The sequence below is a fragment of the Polistes fuscatus genome, unplaced genomic scaffold, assembly GCF_010416935.1.
Source record: "Polistes fuscatus isolate 324 unplaced genomic scaffold, CU_Pfus_HIC Scaffold2, whole genome shotgun sequence".
NCBI lineage: Eukaryota > Metazoa > Arthropoda > Insecta > Hymenoptera > Vespidae > Polistes > Polistes fuscatus.
The window spans coordinates 17,230,434-17,248,029 of NW_025113096.1; the positions used below are offsets into that span (position 1 = coordinate 17,230,434).

Here is a 17,596-nt window from a genome sequence, read left to right on the forward strand (position 1 = left end):
TTTCAAATTCAGATGGCGCAGTAATTTAGTTCCACATTTTTTTACTACAGGCACGTATACACTACTCTTTGTATTACCAGAAGATTTCGATTCACTCATGTGTGTTTAAGGAGGTACATCCGTACTTTGCAATTTATTATTTGTAATAAAATAAAAAAGTGTTCTTTTGATTTATATAAAATATATATAAACAAAACAAATCAAGATGGCAGAATTTGTAGAAAAACGATGCGAGGATATGATTCCTGAATTGGAACAAATGGAAAGGATAAAACTTTTTGATAAAAACGAAATTCGGTATACACATGATATACACTGATATTTATTCTTTATATAAAAATACAAATGAAATTTAGAGTCTTTGTAATGTTAATATTAATGTTAACGTTAACATTAACGTTAATTTTACATAATATTTATAAAATCACTTTTTGCAATAATCTTTATAATAAATTTTATTTATTACTATTCCAACAGAGGTATAGCAAAAAAGCTTAAAGAATTTGAATATAAAATTCAGCGTCATGTAAAATGTAAAGAGGATTACTTGCGATACATTCAATATGAAATGGATCTCCTAAAACTAATTAAACAACGTAGAGATGTAAATGATTTTTTCTATCTTTTTTTATTATCATATAGCATACAGTAATGTAGATTCTAATATATTTTATTTAAATGTATTATATTTTATTTGATAGAAATTTGGCATTACTCATAAAAAATCTGATATCGATTATGCCATTCGAAATAAAGTTAATCTTTTATACAAAGAAGCTATATCGAAGTTCCAAGAAGATATTAGATTTTGGATCGCATACATTAAATTTTGTAAACACATGGTAAGTCTATTTGTTATATAATAAATAAATTAGAAATAGATTAAATTGTGCTAATCATAATGTGATTGTTTTGTTCAGCGTTTTCAAAATAGCGGTAATAGAACGATAGTTAAAATGTTACAAGTGCATCAAGATAAACCTAAATGTTGGCACATAGCGGCACGCTGGGAAATTGAAGAGAATAATAATAGAGATACTGCTCGTAAATTACTTCTTCGTGGTTTATATATTCATCGAAATTCACAGATATTACTAATCGATACTTTCAGGTAAATATAAATAAATATTAATTTATATTAATTTAATTTTAGATAACAGTAATATATTCAGCTTGTTTATAGATTAGAATTAGATGAAACATTAAAAAATACTAAAAATAATGAAAACAAAATGCAAAGTGCCCTGTCTGAAAAAGATGATGAAGATGATATGCCTTTACCATTGAAAACAGCTTATGTTATATACAAAGAAGCGAGCAAAAACGTTGAAGATATCAAATTTATTGTAGAATTACTTAATATAACAAAAGAATATAAAGCAGAAAAATTGGAAAAGAAAATTGTCAGGTAAATTTTATTTTGTCATAAATTTATAGACAATGACTTAGAGAATTAGATTATATGATTTATTTTATTTAAAATATTTATATATTCTAGTGATATGATTCAACAATATGCGCATGAACCTTTAATGTGGGATACAATGGCACGTCGTGAATTGGAAGGACTTGTACAACCATTTGTACCTGATGAATCAATGATGGAAATTGACTCCTCGGAGCACTCTTCTTTAAGAGATCGTATAATTTCTTGTAATCAAGTTTATCAAACAGCAGTAAAAAAAATTAAAACTGAGGAAATGTGGTCTTTTTATATAAAATGCTTATTAGAAATAAATCAAGATACGGAAAGCTTGCCAAATTTAAAGAAAAAATTATTAAAAAATACTTTGGCGCAGGCGCATCAAGCTAAAAAATTAAAAGAAAAATATTATTTACATTGGGTGGGTATATATATATAAGTAGAAAGTTTTATTAATTATATATTTTATATTATATATTCTATATTTGAATAATAATAAATGATTTTATTCTAGATTGATATTTTGAGTAATGATATAAAAGATGAGAATGCGCAAAAAAAATTAGAGGAAATTCTTTCCTCTGCTACTGAAAATATTCCTGATAGCGTTTCTCTTTGGCATATTAGATTAAAACATTTATTAATTATAAAAAAGGAAGAGGAAGCTAATTCTGTATTTGCAAAAGTAATATTTTTTTTATTTATTAATTTAAACGATGATATATGAGAATATTTTTAAAAATTTGTTTTTTTTCTGCACAGGCAATACAAATTCTTGGCGAAAAATCATTATCTTTGTGGAGAATGAAGCTTTTACATACGCAAGCTACAAATCCCAGTAAAATTGAAGAAATTTTTCAAGCCGCAGTACAAGAACATCTTGAAATTTCTAAAGATATGAAGCCTAGTTACATCGAATGGGCGGTTTTAACCAAAAGTATTTATTCCAAAATTTGATTCTTTATTCCAATATTGATTTTCTTATTTCCAATATTGGTTCGATAATAACTAAATATTTATATCATTTAATATATTATTTTAGGTATTCAAGCTGCTCGGAAAATATACGATAGTCTTTGCTTACAACCACCGATGTGTCTTGAATTACATCAAAAAATGGCTGATTTAGAACTTATGCAACCAGAAATTGAATTAAAATATGCAAGACGTCCTTATGAAATGGCCACTTTACAATTTGGTAAAACTAATCCTAAGGTTTGGATAGATTATATTATATTTGAAATGAAACATGGAGAAGCAAAAAAAGTTGGAGAGATACACATGCGAGCAGTTAAAACCTTAGATGCAGCTTTGACCGATACATTTATTACTGAATACGCTTTAATCAAAGCTAATCCTGATTCAATAAATTTAGCATCGTGAAATATAAGATATATCAAAATTATATAATTTTGTATGTATTATATATTTATTAATTCATAAATAATCAACACACATGTAAGATAGAAATTTATGATTCCAATGGTATTTCTTTCTCCATACGAGTTAACACAATATTACGATCTGTTTCATTGGGTAATCTTGTTCTATCCCCAGTTTTTAATGTCGATCTCATGTCCAAACACATGATATCTGTTGAGAGCGAATGCTGTTTATCTTCTAAATTTCTATCAATTCGTAGGAGCAAAGATTCTAAACCATTGTATGTTGCTCTATGAAAAGAAAAGGAAAATTTTATAGAATCAAAAATCTCTAGAGATATATTCGTTAATAATAAAGTATTTAGATAAATATACATACTTTGCATTTTTGATTGCTTTAGCTAATTCATTTTCAGTTTTTTTTAATTGTAAAACTTCATTTCTTAAACCCGTTTGTGTTTCATCTTCGCACAATTCAAAACCAGGACGGTAGCTACGATTTTCTAATCTTGTTTCGGCACATTTGATTGCATCTGTTTTATGTAAAAATTCGTCTTCCAATCGTATTATTTCTTTCTGTAAATTTTCCATTTCTTTATGCATCTGTAATGTTAATGTTGATGTTAAATTTATATTAATTTATAAATACAAAGAAAGTTATATGTTGGATTTCATTCATATACCTTCAATTTCTGCCATTCAAGTTCGTTTCGAGCTTTTTGAGTTTGATATATTCGTTTTCTTAAAGCAAAATCAGTAACATCTTGTTGAGCTTTTATATCGTTCCTAGCACGTTCTCGCATAACTTGCATACTTTCTCGAAAGCTATATACGTCGCTTAATTCATTGTCAGTCAACATTTTCAAATTATTAGAATTTTCTATCCAACCTTCGTAAGATATTTCACTATAATACAATAAATATGTATATTTATTATACAAATCATTATTTCGTCAATTTAATAATATACTTACTTTTTTGATCTTTTCAAAGCATTTGGTTTATAACTAATATTAGCACAAGTACGATCTAATTCGAGATTTTCTTTATCAATCCTGATAGTCTCATTTTTATCTTCAATATCTAAACTTATTTTAAATTTAACTTCTTCCAAACAATTTAATTTTTCCCATGCAGCTTGCACCCTGTTAAAAATCTATTAAAGTAATCTTAATGCATATATTATATACAATAATATAATAAAAATTGATAAACATTTACTTATCGGTTAGAAAAGTTTTAATATTTTCGAAAACACAAATTTCTTTTTTTAATTCCGTATCTGCCTCATCATAAGTAAGTTCAGTTCCTCTACGACAATCTCTCATTGAAATACATTCAGCAGTAATTTGTAAAGGATAATTTAAGATGTCTATTTCTTTTTCCGTGTCTGCTTTCTCATCTTTTAAAAAACGTATTTCTGAGAGCAATCTTGCTAGTAAATGTTCAAATAATTCTTTCCATCTGGAAAGTTCTGTTATCCTATTATAGATCATTACATTTAATTATTATACTTCAGTGATATATATCATTTTTTAGAAACGATATTCATACCTATCTGCCAGTCGGACATTATTCATATATGTATTCCATTCTGTTTTAACTCTTGTTTCGGATCGAGTGATCCTTCCTAAGCTACGCAATTCAAATGTATCTGATGTTCTACTTCCTACACTTTGCTGAAGTTCCCATTGCTTAGCATACCAATCGGATAGTCCTTTTCAAATAAATCATCTTTAAATTATTTCAATTTCTAGACTTTTGTCTATACATACCTATATGTGGTACAGGTTTCTCATAAACAGTTACAGATTTAGCCATTACAAAATAAAATTTATTTTCTAATTCAATCAAACTACCGATAGAAGAATTCAATAAACTTGAACAATATGGAAATTTAAAAAATCATTAAAAAGAAGGATTCAACATGAGGTAGTTTCCATGACGATTGGTAAATATGTATATTTCTTGGCTGTTATATAGGATGTTCTCACAAAAAACAATTCATACTTATACAGTATAGGCCAGTCAACGCGGGCCTAACTTCCAGATTCTTAGGCAAACGCGTGCATCTTTGTCCTAAGGGTAAGTTGACGACGCTGAATCGAATGGTGCTAATTTTATTTAAATTTGATCCCGAGGTTTTGAGAAAAAGGGTAAAAAAGGGTAAAAATGGCCTTATCTTAGAATCTAGGCATTTAATCGAAAAAAGTTTCAAACAAAAGTTGTAGAGAATTGAAAAATACTAAAAAAATGTTCTATGAGTTATCTTCGTGTTTTCAAAAATAAGCGAATAAAATTGGATTGAAGATGGGAACAAAATTTTAAGAGTGGGAGAAAGCAAGCTTATCCCTCCGTCGCGTTTTACACGCGAGCGAGCTAGTATGCGTGCGAGCGTCCGTGTGCACTAATACACAAACGAAGGATCTTCGGCAATCTTCGGGACTCTCGGTCTTGAATGAAAGTGCGAGTGAGAGAACAAACCAATACTTCTCTCTTTTTATTTATCATGCGATAACGAGTATTATTGTCCTTGGCCATCGATTGTTGAGCGTTCTGATATTTCTCTTTTTATATTTTTTCTTTCGGTAGCGAGAATTTTACGTCTTGGCCATTGAGCGTCGAGCGTTTTGTATACGAGTGCGAGTGAGAAAGAAAACCGATATTTCTCTCTTTCTATTTTTTCATTCGGTAGACAGAATTTTACGTCTTGGCCATCGAGCGTCGAGCGTTTTGTATATCTATATATATCGGCGTATAAGCGCGGCATTTTTAAATCGAATCTTGATGCTTATGGCACGCCGTTTTTTTATTTATTGTCAAAAATAATGAACCTTGAGTAAAAAAAAAAATAATTCATTTTAACAGAAACTATTATTATTTAGTTGAGAGTAAAAATAATGAATTAATTTTGTGTCTCGCCATAAAATTAATTAGAATAATTAATTGATATAAATTCTTTGCCTCACAAAAATTTATTTGTATATCAAATTGAATACGTATTCTCTTTAAGACGAAATTTAAAATTTAAATATTTTTCCTATTAAATTATGTATTTTATAAAATTTTAATTACTGACTTTTTGTCTCGTAAAAATTTATTAGTTTATCAAATTAAATACATATTTGAAAAAGAAGAATTTTATAACCACACATAAAATTAATTCAAGATATATATGAAAGGATATTCTAAAAACGTGGAATTTATTTTTTGTCTATACATAATTTTAATTCATTTTTATTATGTTATAAGAAAATAGTAATGCATTCTGATTCATCTTCGAAGTCTTAAGAATTGTACGAAATAAATTGAGCTATTATCAAGTGGTGCGTTAGCTTAAGTAGTAACGTCTTCGCTTCTCGCGCTGGGTATTTAACGTTCGATTCTTCGTGGGGGAATTATTTTTTTTATAAGTTTTTCTATCCTTAACAAGGAGACGGTCAGTGAGTCCCACCTCAGATTTTTTTCAACTTTTGCACTAACGATATAAAATTTATTAAGAAATCAACATTATTACGCGAGTAATAAAGTTACTAATTATAAATTAAATAATATCCAATAAATAACAAAAATTAATTTTTAATGTGCCGAAACGAGACATTTTTTAGGATGGTATTTACAGGATGAATTTGTAATTTAAGTAATAAATCTTCCTTTATTTGTGCAAGATGTAAAAAAATTTATTGCTTTTAATTTTTTTGTAATAATTTTAATTTTTTTCTATATATAATCAGAAATTAGGAAATTATAACAATTTATATAACCTAAGGATAGAAAAACTTATAAAAAAAATAATTCCCCCACGAAGAATCGAACGTTAAATACCCAGCGCGAGAAGCGAAGACGTTACTACTTAAGCTAACGCACCACTTGATAATAGCTCAATTTATTTCGTACAATTCTTAAGACTTCGAAGATGAATCAGAATGCATTACTATTTTCTTATAACATAATAAAAATGAATTAAAATTATGTATAGACAAAAAATAAATTCCACGTTTTTAGAATATCCTTTCATATATATCTTGAATTAATTTTATGTGTGGTTATAAAATTCTTCTTTTTCAAATATGTATTTAATTTGATAAACTAATAAATTTTTACGAGACAAAAAGTCAGTAATTAAAATTTTATAAAATACATAATTTAATAGGAAAAATATTTAAATTTTAAATTTCGTCTTAAAGAGAATACGTATTCAATTTGATATACAAATAAATTTTTGTGAGGCAAAGAATTTATATCAATTAATTATTCTAATTAATTTTATGGCGAGACACAAAATTAATTCATTATTTTTACTCTCAACTAAATAATAATAGTTTCTGTTAAAATGAATTATTTTTTTTTTTACTCAAGGTTCATTATTTTTGACAATAAATAAAAAAACGGCGTGCCATAAGCATCAAGATTCGATTTAAAAATGCCGCGCTTATACGCCGATATATATAGATATACAAAACGCTCGACGCTCGATGGCCAAGACGTAAAATTCTGTCTACCGAATGAAAAAATAGAAAGAGAGAAATATCGGTTTTCTTTCTCACTCGCACTCGTATACAAAACGCTCGACGCTCGATGGCCAAGACGTAAAATTCTCGCTACCGAAAGAAAAATATAAAAAGAGAAATATCAGAACGCTCAACAATCGATGGCCAAGGACAATAATACTCGTTATCGCATGATAAATAAAAAGAGAGAAGTATTGGTTTGTTCTCTCACTCGCACTTTCATTCAAGACCGAGAGTCCCGAAGATTGCCGAAGATCCTTCGTTTGTGATTAGTGCACACGGACGCTCGCACGCATACTAGCTCGCTCGCGTGTAAAACGCGACGGAGGGATAAGCTTGCTTTCTCCCACTCTTAAAATTTTGTTCCCATCTTCAATCCAATTTTATTCGCTTATTTTTGAAAACACGAAGATAACTCATAGAACATTTTTTTAGTATTTTTCAATTCTCTACAACTTTTGTTTGAAACTTTTTTCGATTAAATGCCTAGATTCTAAGATAAGGCCATTTTTACCCTTTTTTACCCTTTTTCTCAAAACCTCGGGATCAAATTTAAATAAAATTAGCACCATTCGATTCAGCGTCGTCAACTTACCCTTAGGACAAAGATGCACGCGTTTGCCTAAGAATCTGGAAGTTAGGCCCGCGTTGACTGGCCTAGTACATAGAACATATTATACTATGTACAAAATTCTTACGAAGGCAACACCAAGATTTAAATAATCTCCAATTTTTTTAAAACTTTACACAGTTGTAGAGCTCGTTAATAACAATACATTGGACCCTATTAGAAAACATTTATTTATATGTATATTATTTAATTTATAATTATAAATTATATTACACTTGCCTAATGAATAGTTATAATTCTTTTTCTATTATATATTTCCCATAAAATTATGATAAAATACTTCAAAAAGATGGAAAAAAGAATATTTTACAGTTTAATTCAAGAAAAAGAAATTCTAGAAACAAGAATAAAGTAACTAAAACATACTGTACAATAATGAAAATAAGAAATACAGATGTAGAATACTGTGTAAAGTTTAAAAAAAATCGGAGATTATATATCCTGGTATTTTTGGAAAACACCCTATATGTTAAAAAGAAAATTATTCCATAATCCATAGATTAGAAATAATGTATTGAATATCATCTTGATCTAAGAATTAATTAATTATATGTATATTTTTCTCAACGTATAATGCATATGTTTCTATATAAAATACGTTCGACATACCATCAAAACAGAAATGAAATTTGAAATTGGCGCGGTTTTATGAATCCAACTTGCTAATTACGTTTGTTAACGCTGATAGCGCTTTATCATGGAAACAATAAGAATTAATCAGATTGATGCAGTGAAGAAGCAAATGACGCACTAAATCTACATAGTGTTTTTCTATGTTGGATTGAATTTTGTGAAAATAATATTGTGCATTTATAGTTATAAACTGATCATATGGTAGAAGAAAAATATTACAAATTAACGCTGCCATCACCATAATCATACTCGTCTTTGTATGATAAAACTGGAAGATTAATAAGGCAGGTAGAATGAAAATTTTTAATGAACAAGAACAAATCTCTCCTTGCGATCAACCGATTTAGTTGTTGTAAATTGATGTATGATCGTCAATATGTTGATGGTCTATTAGGATTAATCAAATATTCAGACAATACAGAAGATACTTTCGTAAATAATAATTATCCAATTAATACGACTTATCACGGATGACGGGAAAATAGTAATATATCGAGTTATCAACTAAAGATTTTATTACAAATAATACAATAAATATAACAACAAATAAAGTACTTAAACAATTTCATGTATTTTACGTTAGAAGAATTAACATAATCCTATCTGCATGAGAGATGAAACAAAACTAAACGGTTTTTGCGTATCGGCTCGTGACATTCCCCCCCCCTCAAAGACCATGATGCAGATTTCTTCGCGATGTCTTCATTTATATACGGTGTTATTTTTATAATTTGTAATCTTACATATAGTCAGATATTCGAAACAACTAAATAGATAATAATAGAAGCGATAAAATAGAAAGTTAATAATTGCAAATAGTTAATCCAATTTCAGGAGATTTCAATGAAATTTTATTCATTTGCATAAAATCCGAATAAAGATTATTATATATTCTTAAAATTAGCAATTTAATTAAAAATTGATACGAAGAGCCTAAATTTTATACATATTTTTTCTTTCTTTATTTATTTATTATAATATTTGATATATTACCAATCGCCTAATATTTCACATTAACCGTATATTATATGTGCTCATAATGATTGGTAACGTAACCATTAATCCTAACTGCACAGAATATACCAATCCCAAAAATTCCTCATCCAAACTTATAAATGGCCAAGTCTCGACTTTCATTGGTTGGGTAAAATTTGTCCGTTGTTTTATTGGCCTCTGTGAAATGTTTGTTTCGAAGAAATAGGGACACCTTATAGTTTAACACGTGTACTTACGATATTTCCTTTATCGCTCGCTCTGACCATCCCACCAAAAGTACTATAATCCTTTATGGTAGTAAATTTGACTAGTTAGTTTGAAATATCTGACTATCCGTGCAAGGTCAACTCTTCATTAGCTTCTCTTGGACTGGCCTAGAATTCTTCAAGGAAATTCTTCTCTGATATTTTCTTCAATTGTAAGCTTTATTTTTTTTTCTTCTTTTTCCTTTTAAGTTAAATTTATAAGGTTTTAAACGTTTGATAAAAATTAGCGTTAGTATCCATTTGATGCTATAAGATGCCGAATTAGTTCGATCATTTCAATGCTTAAAATAATATTTTTTTATACAGTAGCTTTAATTGGTGAACATATAAAGTAATTTATCAAAGTTCTTTATAAAATAATTATTAAATTTATTTAATTTGATCAATTAATTCACAGTTTTTCATTAGGAGGATTTATTTCTAGAGAATTTTCTAAAAATAATCCCTAGATACACTGCGAGTACACTCGTAAGATTTTAAATTAGGAATAATTTTTGTTCACAAAGCTGTCTTTAATTTATTTCACTCATTTTTCAAGAGACACGATCAACAGAAATAATATCCAGTTATAATAGCCTTTAAAATGTTTATATAGTCGTTTAATAAAAACTGTAAACTTTATAATGATAAAATTTAGAGCCAAGCTTTTCTTCTCTTCTCTTCTTTCTCGCATTTCGATAGCTTAACCCTCTAATATGACTTCAAAGTTACATGGAATTATATATCTGAAGATTAATAAGGTTTAACAAATCTGAAGATATATTAACCTGTATTTTTCGATTTTATTACATCATTTTTGTAACAAAATTAATTTTATATTTAAAGATTAATATATGCTAATTATATTTTTAAGTTAGACTATAAGCTTCATATTACATTATTTGATTTCAATGCAAGAATAAAATTTGGATTATAGAGGGTTAATGAAAAACGGAAAAAAGATGTAGAAATGGTCGTTTTTATTATCTGTAATTACTTTGCACGAGTACTGCGTATGTAATTTTGCAGATCTTGTGATCTAGGTTTCAATAGAATTCTTTACTCATAGACTCCATTATTTTATCTATCAATAGAACAGTTTTTTTCTGAGAATATTAAACAAAGATCGGTACTTGTTTAACTTTGGATAAGTCTTGTTACAATTGTTAATCTTTTTGGGTTCATTTAAAGATACTGTTTTAAAGATTATAGTTAGGTATGTATATATATTCTGAAATTTTTAATAGGTGCTGAAGTTACTTCTAAATCCTTTTTCTTACTTCTTATATAAACGTGAAATGAAAATTACATAATATAAACGAATTAGTTAAATAATAGCTGTGCATAAGTACAGATCAATGGTTTATAGTCAGTCTTTATTGTAGCACTCACTGTATTTATTTTTTAGTAACAAGAAAACTTCGCTAGGAGATAAAAAGGAAGAGACAATTGTTGGTCAATAAATTCTTGACCTGAGTCCTTACATGATTGTTTGAATCTTTGGAAATTTTTGGACTCTATATTGAAGTAATTATTTGGAAAATCCTATGATGGTCTCGATCATTATATGATCGTCTTCTTTAATTAATTTTGTTCTTATTGCATGTTCAATATATCTTCGTTGAGATTTAATAGCATATTGAGAACTCCTAGTTTGCTGTAGTAAAAGTCTTTAGATTTGTTAGGTTGAAAGGTTTTTGTCTTATATATCTATTCCTAATATCAGTTATATCAGGACTTTGATCGACTTGGTTGGCTTGTTTCATGAACCACACATTAAACAAAACAATAGATTATAGAACTTGACAAGTCATTTAGCTTGTGAATTAGTCATTCCTGTTTTACATAATTAATTCTATCTCATAGACTTCTGTATATGCTAGATAACTAAAAGTAAGATGAATTAAAATCATCAATTGGACTAATAGATATTTATGAAATAACAAAAATGTATATTTTCTAATCTATTCTCATTTTCTTATATTATAAATCTTATCATTATATGTATATTTAACAAAAGTTTACATATGGTGCTGCGTGATCAAACTTAGCATACAAAACAATTGAAAAAGAAAACAATAGAAGAAATAAATAAAAGAAATATCACATGGCTACGTTGAATGCGGCATGTCGTAATTCGACATCGAAATTCAGCATTCATTTATAGCTTTAGATGGATTTGTCCAATTTTATTGTCTATCGGAATAGCGCTAAATTTGAATAGCGTTTATCATTTATTTTCGACATATGAAGATCGTTTCTATAAAGTTAAATCGTTGATAAAATTCAATTTCTGTCGATAATAATTTATTATATTGAAATGTTTAGATTGAAACATATATCTAAAGAAAATAATTATTCTCTATAGTAACGTGAGTTACATTTGGAAATTTCTGGTTAAGGTATATCAGAGTCAATGTTTGAATACATTACACTAGTTGTGCTTCAAACGGGAAGAACAAACAATTTTGAATGATTCAATAGATTGCAACTAATAGGAGTCGTAGTATAAAATATGATACAGGACGATGCATTTAAAGAAAGAAAATATACGAACATATTTTCTCTTTAATATTATACAGCATCGTTCTCTTTCATTTCTCTTTTCTCTTTAGAATGAGTTTCGTAAACAAAATATATATTTCTTTAGTTAAGTTCTTCTCTAATTATCAGTAATAAATAGGTAACAGATCGTGTCTCTTGGCGCGATATTATAGCGATGGTGGTGGAGTTGGTGGTAGTGGCAATGGTAGAGATAGTGGTGAGGTAGTAGAGGTGATGAGAGAAAAGGGCGGTAAAGCATAGTAAAATATTGTGGCGTGCGTAAAGCGTTAAAAAACGTAGTATATTTATCCAAGTTCTTGACTAAGCGGTGTTTTTGCAGTTGGAATTAAACTGTCGACGGATTATTAGTATGCGAAGACTCAGCATGCGAACGAAACGCAAGAAGTCCGAGAGAAACAGTGAAAGCGAAACTGAAGAAAATGGCGTCGAGTCATCGAAACGTAACGATATGTCAAATAGCGAAATTAATATCGATGAGAATAATAAAAAAGGTAAGGAAAATGAATCTGACGAAAACGAGGATCTGAATAATACCCCCAGTCGAAAATCTGCCGGAAAGAAGCGCCTTTCACGGACGCGTCATAGCGAAGAACAAAAAACGCCATCACAGACAAACAGCAAACAGACGCCGAAAACTAAAAAGCAATTGGAAGATGCCGATGATATGAAGACCAATACCGATCAAGAAAATGGTGCTGTAAATAAACGAGGAGCTAATAAAAGACGTAAAAAAGATGAACAAAAGTCATCACCTACGTCTAGCCGTGGTGCAGTTAGCGGTGAAGAGGAGTATGAGGTACTTTTACTTATATACTAGTTATAGCAACGGCGTGCCGGTCGATTCTCCCGCCTAACGAATTTTATTTAGAACGGCGTAGATTCTCTCTTTCTTTCTATCTCTTTTTACTTTTTTTTTTTTATACATAAATATGCATCAATATTAAAGCTTCGATGCTTAGGTCGAAAAGATCGTCGGTCATCGTACTATCAAAGGTAGACGACAATTCCTTATTAGATGGAAAGGATATGGAGAAGAATCTGATACCTGGGAACAAGAAAAGGATTTAAATTGTCCTAAACTTATCGAAAATTTTCTTCTGGATGATAATGAAAGTGAAGAGACCATATCAGAAAAAGCTGCTAAACCGATTAAAGCCAAGTCAGTTAAAGCAGATAAGAAGAAAGAGATGAAGAAACCTAAACATAATAAAAGACAATCCAATTTATCTGAAGGTTGGTTTTTATTCTTTTTTATTTTTTTTATGAAAATCTATTTAATAGCAAACATAGGTAGGAAAGTTTAGAAATTGTTCTTACACATTACTGTTCTTCTTTTTAAATGTTCTTTCCTAAGTATAGTGACTTATGTCATTTTCAAAATAAACGAGAGGTTCATATACGTATATTATATTTATGATAAATCCGTATAATTACGTACACGTATTGCATACATACATATATACTTACTATAGATTGTACTGTATTTTGTAGTACTCAAAGTACATATACACAATAGCTTTCCATAGTGGTATAATTTAAATATTTAATTACAGAAGAGGAACTTGAAACTGATACCTCAATTAAAAATGATGAAAATCAAAAGGAGTTTGAAGTTGACAAAATAATAGAAGTATATTTTAGAAAAAATAAAAAGAGAGAATTCCTTATTCGTTGGAAGGGTTTTACCGCTGCAGATGACACTTGGGAACCAGAAGAGAACTTAAATTGTCCTGATCTTATAAATAAATTTATGGATAAAGTTGAAAAAGCAAAAACTACTGAAATGCGGGAATTAAGAACAAATCCTGCACATACTAAACGCTATACATTATCGACACATGATTCAGGAAGAAGATTGTCGCGTCGACATATTGACAAACAAAGGTAAACTTTTACCTTTTTATATTTTTTTTCTTTTATGTTTCCCAACTTTTTTCTGATTATATATAATCTACTAATTTTTTACAGAACTACATATTACGAGTGCTATGAATAAAATGAAGTTATATACATTGATTACAATTTTGTCGTCGCTAGTTTTTCGTCTTAATTTCTACATTTTCCTTTTTTTCCTCTTTTTGTTTTTTTTTCTTTTTTAAAGAATGAAAACAAATTACTTACAAAAAAATTAAATTGATATTTTTTATTCTAGTTAAGGTTACAATATATATATATATATATGTATATGTATATGTATATTTTGTATCTTTCTAATTAGTTGTTCAGAAGAATTATATTATATCAGAACAAAAAAATATATATATTAGGTTATGTAAATGTTTTGTAACTAATTTATACGTATTCTTTGCGTATTTTGGTAGTTAATATTGAAGATACTATTAAGTTTATCTTATCATATACAATTTCATGCATACAAATAATAACAATTTTTTATCAATTGTAGAATAAAAAAATAAAGAAACACTATATTATACTTCAACGAGTTAAATGCTACGAAATAAATGACGATTAAATATTTTGATGTCAACCCAAAAAGAAACATTATATTAGAATTTTAAATGATTTGATTGCATCATTCATTTTGTGTATAAATGATATTGAAAAAAATATTCATGTATAAATACTAATAAAAACTTGAAAAAAACATAAATGCGAATGAAGTAGTTTAAATAAGATTGTATTAAATAAAAAGCTTTTTAATTTATAGTATTTATTTATATATGTGTTTGTACACATGAATGCAAATGTATTATATATATTATGGTCAATCATTAGTGCGGATATTGTATAGAGTACCCAATCAAGTAGGATATATTCTATAAAATACTCAGAAGGTTTTGGTCAAATTATGAAATGTACTTCAGTAGAATGTGTGAAGTATAGGGGGACGAGGAAGTATTATTAATCCCGAGTAAGTGAAACAAATCATGGAAGTTTAAAAATTAGTACACAATATCCTTAACAAGTTTCAATTAATCTATTAAATGTGCTTCGGGGATTCCATAGATTGATCGGACAATGTATGAAATACATGCTCAATATATATATATATATATTGATTTTGCCCAATTTTAGTGGGCATTCTATACAATATCCGAAATTTATACATTGTATAAAAATACATATGTATTTTTGTTTCTTTCTTTTATTAACCTTAGAGTATTACAGAAATGTTCTACTCTATTCATAATTAAATATGGTTGTTCCAATGCTTAACGGGAGAGGAGCATATATAAAAAATTGACCCATACCATAATTAAGTTTCAAATAATTCATAACTTATTTTTTTTTATCTGTTTATTACCTAAATTAAAATAATAATATTTAAATTTATAGTATTACAACATCGTTATAATTTAAAAAATACAATTACAATTTATTTACAAATTGAAAATTGATATTTTCTTTCTGAATATCTGTGTTTTCTGTTAAAATCTTGCATTATCGGCTTTATAGACATACAGCAGTAATTTTTGAAACAAGTAATACAGAGACACATGGATTAATGCCATGCCATTACATTTTACGAAAAATTTTAATTTGATTGACTATAAGAAGAGTATAAATTGATAAAATAAATTGTTTTAGAAAAGTAAAAAGAAATTTGAATTAAGAAAATCAATAAATTTACACATTTATAAATTCAATGATATTTTATTGAATCATTTACATACGCTCGCTTCTTTTCACTTCCTTCACTTGTAAGCCTAAAATAAATATAACAGACTTCAAAAACATATTTTCTTATCTAAATAAAATAAGTCGGAAACTTATACACGGATTGTTACAGAATAAGTGGAAAATATTATAGGGATGACTTCAGCACATCAAAACAAGAAAAGAAGTTCGTATAAGCATATGTTTTATTTGATCTTGATCCAGAGTCATAGCAAATTATACGTTTAGTGTTTCTATCAGAATGATTATTTTGATAAATGAAAATATATCAGTGCACCACATGTAGTTTGTGCACAATGGAGTACCTCTGCATTTCTACCGACTAGTCAAACAATTTTTAAATGAACGATTTCCAAACAAATAGATAAGTTGTGATAGTTCTATTGCCTAGCTTACTAGCTCACTTGATTGGAATCTACTGAATTTCTACTTGTGGGGTTATTTAGAATACATTGTTTATAAAAAGCTCATAGACAGTGTCGTCCATGAATCATTTTCAACATCTCTTGCATATAAAAGTGCATTCAGTCATTAAAACTTCAATTAGCTAAAACTCTTTCCTTGTTTCATTGTGCTGAAGCCATCCCTATATTTCCTACTTTTTGTTGCACCTTATGTATATATGTATATATTTTACATACCTGGTGGCAAAGATTGCTTTAGTTTCTCTGCCTTTTCTTTATCCGTAATAACAAGAGTATAAAGGAATCTTGAACAACGGACCTTAAATTTAACATTATCTGCATTTTTCTTTATCTTGACCGCTATTAAAATCAAGTAGAAATTAAGTTGTAATACGTTGTCGTTCACAGAAAATGTTTTTTTAAAGCTAATAGTCTATAACACTTACATTTGGCATCTTTCCTCCTCGCCTTCAAAAGAAAATCTTTGATTTCCTTTATTTCACGTGGCTACAAAAAAGATGAGAAGTGTTATATTACATGTAAATGGTTAACATATATAAAATTAAATTATTTAATTTATATACATAAATATAAATTACTAGTAAATTAAAAAAAAATAAAAAATGAAAATGCACAATATTGTGTAATATTGTGTAATATTGTGAATATTAAATTTAATCAGAATTTGTAAACAATCAATAAGTTCATGGCTACTTCTACAAGATTTTATTGATATAAAAAAAAACACACACACACAATCAGCTAATCCATTTTTAGTAACTTTTTTTTATAGACTTTTATAAATATCAAAATACAAGAGTATTAATATTAATAAAAATTTACCATTTTGAAAGTAATTAGTGTTTGATCAGCAACTCCTAAAACATTCGAAGAAATAACCTTGTAAGAAAAACATATTGAAATGACACTTTCGCAATCAACAATTATATATTTTTACACATATTAAACCTAACAAATCAATGAAATGATATAGGATTATTTTCTAGAACAAAGATTTTATTTTATTTGAATACGTTACCTCTTCGTAGTTAAACCGGAAAAAGGAACTTTCAAGAAGATCGAAATTGGTAGTATGAGATTCGAAATATGTGGCCGTCACGCCAAAGCTTGGCGCCACCGGCACTCTTACCGTCACGCCTCTAGTGA

At 28.0% G+C, this 17,596-nt stretch overlaps 4 protein-coding genes across 11 annotated transcripts; 2 read left to right on the forward strand and 2 right to left on the reverse strand.

Annotated features, from left to right (window-relative positions):
• Positions 1-50: 50 nt before the first annotated feature.
• LOC122517193 (U3 small nucleolar RNA-associated protein 6 homolog) lies at positions 51-2,828 on the forward strand. The gene is made up of 9 exons (XM_043635620.1): positions 51-297; positions 478-604; positions 702-842; positions 921-1,111; positions 1,184-1,408; positions 1,499-1,844; positions 1,938-2,108; positions 2,186-2,360; positions 2,466-2,828. The coding sequence occupies exons 1-9, from the start codon at positions 206-208 to the stop codon at positions 2,804-2,806; spliced, it is 1,809 nt and encodes a 602-aa protein (XP_043491555.1). The 5' UTR covers positions 51-205; the 3' UTR covers positions 2,807-2,828.
• On the reverse strand, positions 2,728-9,874 carry LOC122517194 (tektin-B1). 3 transcript variants are annotated; one of them, XM_043635622.1, is made up of 8 exons: positions 4,816-4,956; positions 4,581-4,684; positions 4,360-4,522; positions 4,027-4,287; positions 3,780-3,950; positions 3,489-3,711; positions 3,185-3,408; positions 2,728-3,096 (listed from the first exon to the last, which is right to left on the reverse strand). In XM_043635622.1, exons 2-8 carry the CDS (start codon positions 4,624-4,626, stop codon positions 2,895-2,897), a joined length of 1,290 nt encoding a protein of 429 aa, XP_043491557.1. In that variant the 5' UTR covers positions 4,627-4,684; positions 4,816-4,956; the 3' UTR covers positions 2,728-2,894. The 3 variants fall into 3 exon arrangements, with proteins under 3 accessions (XP_043491557.1, XP_043491559.1, XP_043491556.1); XM_043635624.1 differs by lacking the exons at positions 4,581-4,684; positions 4,816-4,956 and adding an exon at positions 9,813-9,874; XM_043635621.1 differs by having other exon boundaries at positions 4,581-4,956.
• On the forward strand, positions 8,664-14,882 carry LOC122517195 (chromodomain-helicase-DNA-binding protein 1-like). Of its 6 annotated transcripts, none has more exons than XM_043635629.1 (5): positions 8,664-8,868; positions 12,706-13,182; positions 13,346-13,619; positions 13,940-14,270; positions 14,355-14,408. In XM_043635629.1, exons 2-5 carry the CDS (start codon positions 12,736-12,738, stop codon positions 14,380-14,382), a joined length of 1,080 nt encoding a protein of 359 aa, XP_043491564.1. In that variant the 5' UTR covers positions 8,664-8,868; positions 12,706-12,735; the 3' UTR covers positions 14,383-14,408. The 6 variants fall into 6 exon arrangements, with proteins under 6 accessions (XP_043491564.1, XP_043491562.1, XP_043491563.1 ...); XM_043635627.1 differs by having other exon boundaries at positions 8,664-8,864; XM_043635628.1 differs by lacking the exon at positions 8,664-8,868 and adding an exon at positions 9,908-9,994.
• Positions 14,883-15,985: 1,103 nt separating this feature from the next.
• Positions 15,986-17,555, reverse strand: LOC122517200 (60S ribosomal protein L38). The gene is made up of 5 exons (XM_043635638.1): positions 17,469-17,555; positions 17,273-17,307; positions 16,876-16,936; positions 16,667-16,789; positions 15,986-16,054 (listed from the first exon to the last, which is right to left on the reverse strand). Exons 2-5 carry the CDS (start codon positions 17,273-17,275, stop codon positions 16,014-16,016), a joined length of 228 nt encoding a protein of 75 aa, XP_043491573.1. The 5' UTR covers positions 17,276-17,307; positions 17,469-17,555; the 3' UTR covers positions 15,986-16,013.
• Positions 17,556-17,596: the final 41 nt, after the last annotated feature.